We start from the raw sequence: 9,338 nt of genomic DNA, 5'->3' as shown, positions 1-9,338 counted from the left end.
TGCTGCTACAAATGATTGCATATAACTATCTTCTGTGTGTTTCTTTATTTCCTGATATATTTATGGTTTTCTTACCTTGGATGTATCATAACCATCTAAGGTGACATTGCTAGGAGATCATATCCTCATTACAAAATAACAGTCTCACAATTCAGTCATTGTTGTAATTAAACCTTCCTGAACAAGTCATTTAGTGTGTTATTGGAACTGAAATGAAAGTTTTGCTATGCTTGATTCAAAAGTTCATTGCATGCCTGAGCAAGATCTTGAGAAGTTGATGCGCTTTGATTTTAACTATTTGCTTTCTAAGCAGAGGCTCAAGCAAGGTCATTGTTGTGTTGATCAAGGCTTGAGTTGTAGATCTGTTTTTCTACACAAGTATACTTTTTTTCTGTTGGTTCTAAATGTGTTCAGATACAGTAGAAGCCCAGGGTACTGACATTAGACAAAGTTTAGAAAACTACAGAATTAAATGCAGATTTAGACGCAGTAGCCTAGTTACAAAAAAAATATTGAGTATTGTATTAGCTTTTTTTTGACAAGATTTATGTACAGGGTAACCTGGGATTTCTCATGGAAGACCACAGGATTGGTTTTTCATTGCAGGAAAGGGCAAATAGCCCGTATTTCTTACCTTGCACTATGGTAATGTCACATTTTATTCTAGTTGTATAGCATTTGAAATGTGTGTCCAGTGCAGGCTACTACTTTGGAGGCCTTGAGTCTTGCTTGAGTTACTTGAAAAAACATAAAATTTTAGTATTAATAAAATTTGTACTGTAATTGCAGTAATGAAGGGATATTTGGAAATAATAAGGGCTACAGCTTGTACTGGTATGAAAGATGGCAAACCATTACTGTAATTTATTTTAGTTCATGTTTATAGCTGTATGTTTGTGGAACTAGCATTCCTATATATAAACAATCCTTAATTACCCCCTTCCCTTCATTTAATTCATGGCAATTTTTCCTTTTGTTTTGACATCAGAAGCAGTAAAATTGTATACTAAACAGACAAACCCAGCACTGGTTTAATCAGTCTGATGCTATACTTTACACAGATGTGCAAAATCACTGTGGGGTATTACCTACTGTACGTAAATAAAATTATTAATATACAGTGTGGTTATTTGCTTGGAGACTCTGCTTTATGATTTAATTAATGTAAGTGATCTTATTTTCGTTTAAGTCTGCTTGGTGAACTTGGGCCAATCACTTTCTCTCAACCCTATGAAGGAGGCAGTGGCAAACCACTTCTGGAAAAAAAAAACATTGCCAGGAAAATTGCAGGGATTTGTCCAGGCAATCTTTGAGAATTGGGCACAATTAAACAGAAAAAGAAAAAAATATCATTGAAAAGTTGGTGTCCTTTTTGGAAGTAATTCTGTTTGTAGCAGATACAGCCAAATCTTAATCTTCTACTTAGCTTTCATGGCATCCCTTAAGACAGCTAGGATTCTTACATTACTAGACAAGCTTTCTTCAGTTTAAAACATTCCAATGTTGGAGGAACACTTCCAGGTTATGCAGCCAAGCTGGCCTAATATAATTTGTATTTTTGTTATTGCTGATATTTTAATAATATACTTGAGTTAGTGGCTTGATTGATCCTCTTGCCACCACCTGTCTCGGAGCACCACAGTTGGCATCCACCTTCTGACCCTAGCAAGAGAGAGCTCACATTCCTGGCAATTTAAAAGTCAAAATGCAAAAAAGTGAAAGCCCTACAGCACCATTGCATGGCCATGTAGTATAAATGTGTGTGGTGACTGAAGGGTTCAGCTACTCCTTTTCCTTAGTGATAAAACAAAATCAAACTTAACTGAAAAAAGAAAAAATGCGATGTAAACCTTTGCATATCTGACTCAATGTCTGCATTGCTGGGCATGTGGATTGTGCCTCTGTGCCTGTAGTTTGGCATGCAAGCTAAATTCAGAAAAAAACGAAGAGATTTCATTGGATTAGTTTTTCCTTCCTTTTTCTACAGAAAGGAAAGATAAGTCCTCACAGGACATACACAGAAAATTTTGACGTAGAAAGACAATTGATTTTCTCCCTGTTGCTCTCAAAGTTTGCTGTGATGTTGATTTGGGGAAAGGATGCTTAGTGCCCCGAAAAACAGATCAGACCAGAACTGTAGGAAATACTATAAAGAAAGTCTCACGTTTCCTAGTAGGTAATTGTGACTTCTCTTACATGTATAATAACGAGAGAGAAAAGGCTTAGGACTGGTTCATGTTAAGTATATTGTCCTAATACCATCACTTATATTTGTATACCCTTATAATAGTTGTACATTAATATGATTTGGTGAAGCCAGCCAATAGCCTGAGATAGGAACAAAATACTTTTGTGAAAAGCCATCTCAATATTAACTACCATATAGCCACCAAATCAAACCATCAATGTCTCTCATGCACACATACATAACGCAAAATAGATTTTAAAAAGGACGTTTAATGAAATGAAAATCAATGTAATCAGTATATAAATTGAGAGCAATAAATTACTGAAGCCATCCAACAATACAAAAGCTGTAAACATTTCATCATCCTGATCCCTGTTCTTTGAAGGCAAAATGGCAGTTGCAGCAACTAGGCTACTGTCTAAACAAAGAAAGTGAGACTTGGCACACACAAAGGAGGATACAACTTGGTCCTTACAGGAAACGTAGCCCAAAACATTTGGGGAAATCAAGGGTATTGCTAGGCAATTTCCTGTGATCAGTATTTCTGCATAAAAGTGATTTCATAAGCCAGTTCTGCTCAGCAAGCGGCAGCTTTTTTAGCACAGGGCAGAAAAATTCAGAAAAGCAGAATTGTTGAACAAACCAATACTTGCACTGATTCAGTAGAAATGCACAGACCACTCTAGCCCCTGCTCCCCTTTTGCCAGAACAGGAGAAAGTGGGTTTTCAGCATAAGCATTAGGACTAGTGATTGAAAATGCATGTTTTCAGATTCTGACAGCTGCATCTGTCTTCAGTACTTTCCTTTTAAAAACAAATTTCTATCTTGAATTATGAGTGGGAATACAGTACATTCATTCTCTTGAAAAGGATGAACGTTGACAGTACATGACCAGTTTCAAAACCACAGAATCTTAAGTGCTCTACTGCCCACTGTGAGAAATCATTAAGTTACATTTATTTTAGCTGTATTTGGTTAAACCAAGTTTGACCACCAATCCAATGCAAAAAAGAATAGAGATAATAGAATACTATAACCCTTATTGTCACCTGTGACAAAGCTGTCTATAAACAGTATATGGGGGAGAAAGAACAGAAGGTTGCCAATTTACTCAACTCTTATCTCTTCTTCATTAATATGACTATTTATAATCTGACTGTTTAGCTCCCAAGCCTGGAAATGAATTAGAATCAATATGATCAGCAAGTTAATTGACAAAATATCACTTTTTCTGGACAACCTTGGATACAAAGATACAAACTTTGAAACCTCTGTGAATTCTACAAGACTGACCAGAACCCTGGACGGCCTCACAAGAAATTTCAAGATAATTCAAAAGCTTCCATTTATTTTCCATTAGCCAAGGCTGATCTGAAAAAGATGTAACGAATTCCCCTTTGCTCCCACTTTTTCCTTTTTAGATGGGTCATGCAGTCATTGACAGTGAGAAGATGCTGCTCACTGTTATCTTCACTCGCAATTAAATGGTCTTGATTTCTTGAGAGTGACTCTCTGTAAAAGCTTGACGTTGAGATTTCACTGTCTGAAGGCGTCTGCCGTGCAAGCTGAATTGTGACCAGGTGAGGAGCTGCAGTAAAGCACAGGTCATGGGAACAAAAACGAGGAGGTAGAAGCAGCCCTGGCGTAGTGTAGGTTTCCAAGCTACACTGGAAGCCAACCTTGGCTGGGCACTCACTATACTGCTCAAGGGATCCCGCTGAAAAATGTCATAACCTGGGTCAAAAAGAAAGATGAGAATGAGAACCTGGGTCAACACGAAAGATGAGAATGATTTCAAGAATTGAGACGGTCTAGTTTGATCTTGTCATTGTCATTTTTACTGAAAACCTTTTTCATTTCTTTCCCCATTGTATTCAGGCACTTCCAGATTAACAGCTGTCCTGATGACTCCATTATCTGCTTTTGTAAAAATAATGAAGCCAGGCTTGAACAAGTTCTCAATATTTATAACCAGGACATTATTGGGATGGCCATTTACTTCTTTGTAAGGCTACCTGATTCACAGGGCAAAAAGTAATAACTGTCCCTTCTGATCAATCAAACATAAGATATGCCGTGCCTGTTCCCTCGGTTATGAACCGAAACTCATTTTCTTCTCTCTTTTTAGCAAAATAGTAAAAACAAGTGCAGTTGTAAGGGCCACGTGGCAGCAGGGCAGGGGACTCTGTTCACTTTTATACTGCAACTGCACTTCTCAGGAAGATCTTTCACTAGAAATACAAATATTTCCCTGCATGAAGTGGTCTTAGCAAAACAAAAGAAAATGAAATTCTCTTAACAAGAATCCTTAAAAGTTTAGATTAAAATATTTTCCATCAAGCATATTTAGTGTAGAAAAACCCCATTCCTTTTGGTGGAACCTACTGGGTATGAGGTTTATTCATGAACAAAAGATCCTAGCTTGTTATTTCAATCACAAAGCTCATTGGTGTGGTATCTAAAAAAGCAAAACGTGAACCACCACATCACTAAGGGAAAGGGATTTTTTTTCTCTCCTGTAGATTCATAGTTCAGCAAAAAAAATGTAGGGCAAGTTTAAGAAGAGTTTTTCTAGATTTAGTCTAGACATATTCCCCAAGGAAAAAGATTTGTAACTAATAAGCTGATAATAAAAAGCAAAACAATGAATATTGTCATTGCTGATGTGTTATCTGCCCAATCAGAAAAGCTATCAGTTATCCTGCTCTGATATTCCATCCAATTCTCTCACCGCCCTTCACCTACCAGTGTAAGCAGAAAGCAGCCAGGTGCCAATCAAGGGGGCAAAGGTTTGGCCTGGTTTAGTTACCAAGGCCACCATGCCAAACAAGAGGGCTGAGGCAGCCTGCTGCCTCCGATTTAGCACCAAGTCTTCATCCACCAAGTCAGACACTACCAGGTTCAGCAATTTGCAAGTCCCTTCAGTAAACACACGGTTACTAGAAAAAACGGAGAGAGGCTGTTAACAGAAAGCACTGGCATCAGGCTAAGAGAAATTTCATTCTTGGCTGATTTGAAACAACTGGGAGTTAACTCAGTGCAAGAAACTCTCTCTTTGTTTGCTTATGTGTATGTGTCTATAAATATACGCATGAATGTGGGTGCATGTACATCAGGAGTGGGAACCAATTCCTGGCTCAGGAATTCTGGGAGTTGAAGTCCACAAGTCATAAAGGGGCCATTGTTTCCCCACCTCTGATGTACATGATATTCAGGAAAAGACCCATAAAAGGAACACCGAAGCATGTGGGGAAAGGTGCTAGCTGCAACACCCACAGCTGCCTCCAAAGTTTATCAGCACAAAGTGTAAAAGTTCATTTGTACAATTTTTAATATTTCTTTGCAATTAAAAATATGAAAAAAAAACCTTTGGAATATCATTACCACCGAGGTGAGATGTTTCCTAACCCTATTGTCCGCCCCGAAGGTGCTGAAAACCTAGTTTTGCCATCAGGTCCTGGGTTCTTGTGGGAAATCTAACCTCAAATGGCTGTAAGCTTTTGATTGCACTCTCCTGTGTTTTCTATGTCTACCTTTTAATTGTCCTAACTGTTTGATATATGTGATAAATGAGCAGGTTTGATAAGCTTCTCTAGGACATAAAACATCTCTTTCCTTCCAACCTTCTTCCTCACAATGAAAACAGATCAAATTTACCATACCCATATATTTCTTTATACCCTCTAATCTCCTGTGGCCATCACAATCTGACTTTAATGAAAAATAAAAATAATAAAAATATGGGCTCTAGCCAAAAAACCCCCCAAACCTGTCCCCACTTTAATATGCTCCTCAGCATGGCACCAACAATAACTCTGTTCACCAAATCATTAGCCACAATGACACATATTAAAACACCTCATTCCTCAGGGGCTAGATTTGTAATATTTAAAAAAAAATGAAAAACCCACTGAGCTTCAGAAATCTGATTCTTCAGTCATCTCCAAAACACATTAGTATCTCAAGAGATATAAGTAACCAAGCAGGCACTCAGAATTAAAATGTTAAAGAATTTAGCTTCACTTCTATGACATCAATTTATGTCTAATATTTTATCATAGCAGGCCTAGCCCATTGTGTTTACCTAGCCGAATTCTCCAGTGTCATAGCAACATAGCAATAAATACCTGGCTATGAAGAAACAGAGCAGGTAGATCCAATCTGGTCCAGCAAGAAACATAATCACACTGAGCAACAGTTTCAGGAAGAAAAGCCCTCGCACCACAGCATATACGCCCCACCTCCGGCAGAGAGAGAGGAAGTAGAGGTTATTGAGGTGAGGAGCCACGTAAGAAACACCTGAAGCAAAGAATAAATAAAGGAGAGTCAGAGCTTAACGGCACAATCTCTATTTACATACAGAAGATCCTGGAAAGAATCTTTCATCATCTAGAGCAGGGGTAGTCAACCTTGGCTCTTTTATGACTCGTGGACTTCAACTCCCAGAATTCCTGAGCCAGCACAGCTGGCTCAGGAATTCTGGTAGTTGAAGTCCACGAGTCATAAAAGAGCCAAGGTTGACTACCCCTGAGAGGAAGTGTAGGAAAAGAGACCTGCCTAAAATCCTGAAGTTAATACCAAACTAGCCATGTTTTTTTCTTGGTAATGACTTCCTTTGCATTTATGTACCCAGCAAGAAATGAAGACAATAACTTATATAGATTCTGAATAAACCAGCTAAAATTACTTTGGGGACCTTTGATTTTAAGAACTCAAAGCATAAAATGGATCTGATTTCACTGCACTAAATATCATTTTTAGCAGGGCAGACTAGACACATATCTTACAACCAATCATGTTCCTCCTTTTACAATAGCAACATTACCCTAATCAATCAACCATAATAAAGGTCAGACATAACTAATGTCTCATTTTTTTTCCTCCAATCAACCTTTATTATGATCAAAGATCAACATAAGGAGGGTGCAGTACAAAAAAATTTAAAACATAAAAATACAACACAAAAATAAAATTACATAAATGTATAAAAACAAAAATCTGGAAAAGGTCTAAAAAGAAAAATAAAAGCAATAAACGGACATTAAAACATACATTTTATTGTATTATTAGAAATCTTGATACCTTGTATTATTTCAATATAGTCATGTTAATAATAATAATAATAATAATAATAATAATAATAATAATAATAATAATAATAATAATAATAATAATAAAAATAAAAAGTTGGAAGGGCTTGGAGGTCATCTAGTCCAACCTCCTGCTCAGGTAGAAAATCCTATACCATTTCAGACAAATGGCTGTCCAGTCTCTTCTTAAAAACTTCCAGTGTTGGAGCATTCACAGCTTCTGGAGGCAGGTTGTTCCACTGGTTAATTGTTCTAACTGTCAGGAAGTTTCTCCTTAGTTCTAGGTTGCTTCTCTCTTTGGTTAGTTTCCATCCATTGCTTCTTGTCCTGCTTTTAGGCGCTTTGGAGAATAGCTTGACTCGCTCTTCTTTGTGGCAGCCCCTGAGATATTGGAACACTGCTATCATGTCCCCCCCTCATTCTTTTCTTCATTAAACTAGACATACCCAAATCCAGCAACCGTTCCTTATATGTTTTACCCTCCAGTTCCCTAATCATCTTTGTTGCTCTTCTCTGTACTCTTTCTAGAGTCTCAACATCTTTTTTACATTGTGGTGACCAAAACTGGATGCAGTATTCCAAGTGTGGCCTTATCAAGGCATTGAAAAGTGGTATTAATACTTCACGTGATCTTGATTCTATCCCTCTGTTAATGCAGCCTAGCAATGTGTTGGCTTTTTTGGCAGCTGCAGCACACTGCTGGCTCATATTTAAGTGATTGTCCACTAGGACTCCGAGATCCCTCTCACAGTTACTACTATTGAGCAAGGTACCACCTACTATACCTGTACATTTGGTTTTCTTGCCTAAATGTAGAACCTTACTTTTTTCACCATTGAATTTCATTTTGTTAGATAGCGCCCAGTGTTCAAGTCTGTCCAGATCCTTCTGTATCTTAAGCCTGTATTCTGGAGTGTGGCTATTCCTGCCAGCTTGGTGTTGTCTGCAAATTTGATGAGTTCCCCATCTATCCCCTCATCCAAATCGTTGATGAAGATGTTGAAGAGCACTGGGCCTAGAATTGTTTTCCCCTTGAGGATTCTCATCCATGGAATCCTTCCCAAGCCCTAAGTTTATTGAAATTAGCTCTCTTAAAGTCCAAGACTCTAGTTTGACTGTGTTCTATTCCTTGTGCTTCCATAATGTTGAATTCCAATATTGCATGATCACTTCCTCCCAAGGTTCCTGTGGCTTCAACACCTTCTATCATTTCATCTCTGTTAGTGAGAAATAGATCCAATATGGCTAATCCCCTAGTTCCCTTCTCTACTTTTTGGGAGACAAAGTTGTCGGCTAGGTGCAGAGTTTGTCTCCGAGTTGATGTCAGGGTAATTAAAGTCCCCCATTACTATTGTGATGTGCTTCCTACATATCTTAGTTAACTGACTAGCAAAAAGTTCATCTATTTCCTCTGTTTGGTTGGGTGGCCTATAGTATACACCTATGGCAATGTCATTTCCCCCCCTTTTATATTGACCCAAATGCATTCAAGACAGTTTTCATCATTGTTGTGCTCTATTTCTGTAGAGATGTAGTTATTTCTTATATAGAGAGCAACTCCACCTCCTCTTTTATTTGGTCTGCTTCTTTTAAATAATTTAAATCCCTCTAGCTATGTGTTCCATTTGTGGGTTTCATCCCACCATGTTTCCGTAATGGCAACAATATCATATCTGCCCTCATTAACCTGAATTTCTAGTTCACCCTGTTTACTCTGTGCATTGGTATATAGACATTTGAGTCCTTTATGACTGACTCTGTGTTTATTTTCTACATAACCTGTGTGGTGCCGGAGATCCCCTATTTTCTTACCACCTGTTTGGTTAGTGCATTTTGTGTGGCACTTGCTATTAAAAGCTTGATTTTGCTTGACAGCAAGGTTGATATTCTTGTCCACACACACATCTATGTTACATGCACTGATAGTCCTATAATTTTTAGATTGCCAGGAACAGGGATGTTCTGTATCAATTAATTCACTGTCCCCGTTGTTTAGTTTAAATATTCCTCCAGAAAATCTGTGAATTTATTGCCGAGTAACTCAGTCCCTTTCTTTGAT

General features: G+C 37.9%; 1 protein-coding gene across 2 annotated transcripts in view; it reads right to left on the bottom strand.

Annotated features, from left to right (window-relative positions):
• Positions 1-2,470: 2,470 nt before the first annotated feature.
• The window catches only part of MFSD13A (major facilitator superfamily domain containing 13A), a 16,662-nt gene continuing 9,794 nt past the window's right edge, over positions 2,471-9,338 (bottom strand). For both annotated transcript variants that reach the window (XM_015819765.1, XM_015819767.1), the window contains exons 7-9: positions 6,317-6,488; positions 4,935-5,128; positions 2,471-3,923 (exon numbers count right to left, since the gene is read on the bottom strand). In XM_015819765.1, the coding sequence (XP_015675251.1) occupies positions 3,670-3,923; positions 4,935-5,128; positions 6,317-6,488 (620 nt within the window). In that variant the 3' untranslated portion in view covers positions 2,471-3,669. The remainder of the gene's footprint in view (positions 3,924-4,934; positions 5,129-6,316; positions 6,489-9,338) is intronic.

Source organism: Protobothrops mucrosquamatus, unplaced genomic scaffold (assembly GCF_001527695.2).
Source record: "Protobothrops mucrosquamatus isolate PMUCROS unplaced genomic scaffold, P.Mucros_1.0 scaffold984, whole genome shotgun sequence".
NCBI lineage: Eukaryota > Metazoa > Chordata > Lepidosauria > Squamata > Viperidae > Protobothrops > Protobothrops mucrosquamatus.
Note: the sequence above shows the minus strand (reverse complement) of the source record. Positions and strands in the feature narration are given on the sequence as shown.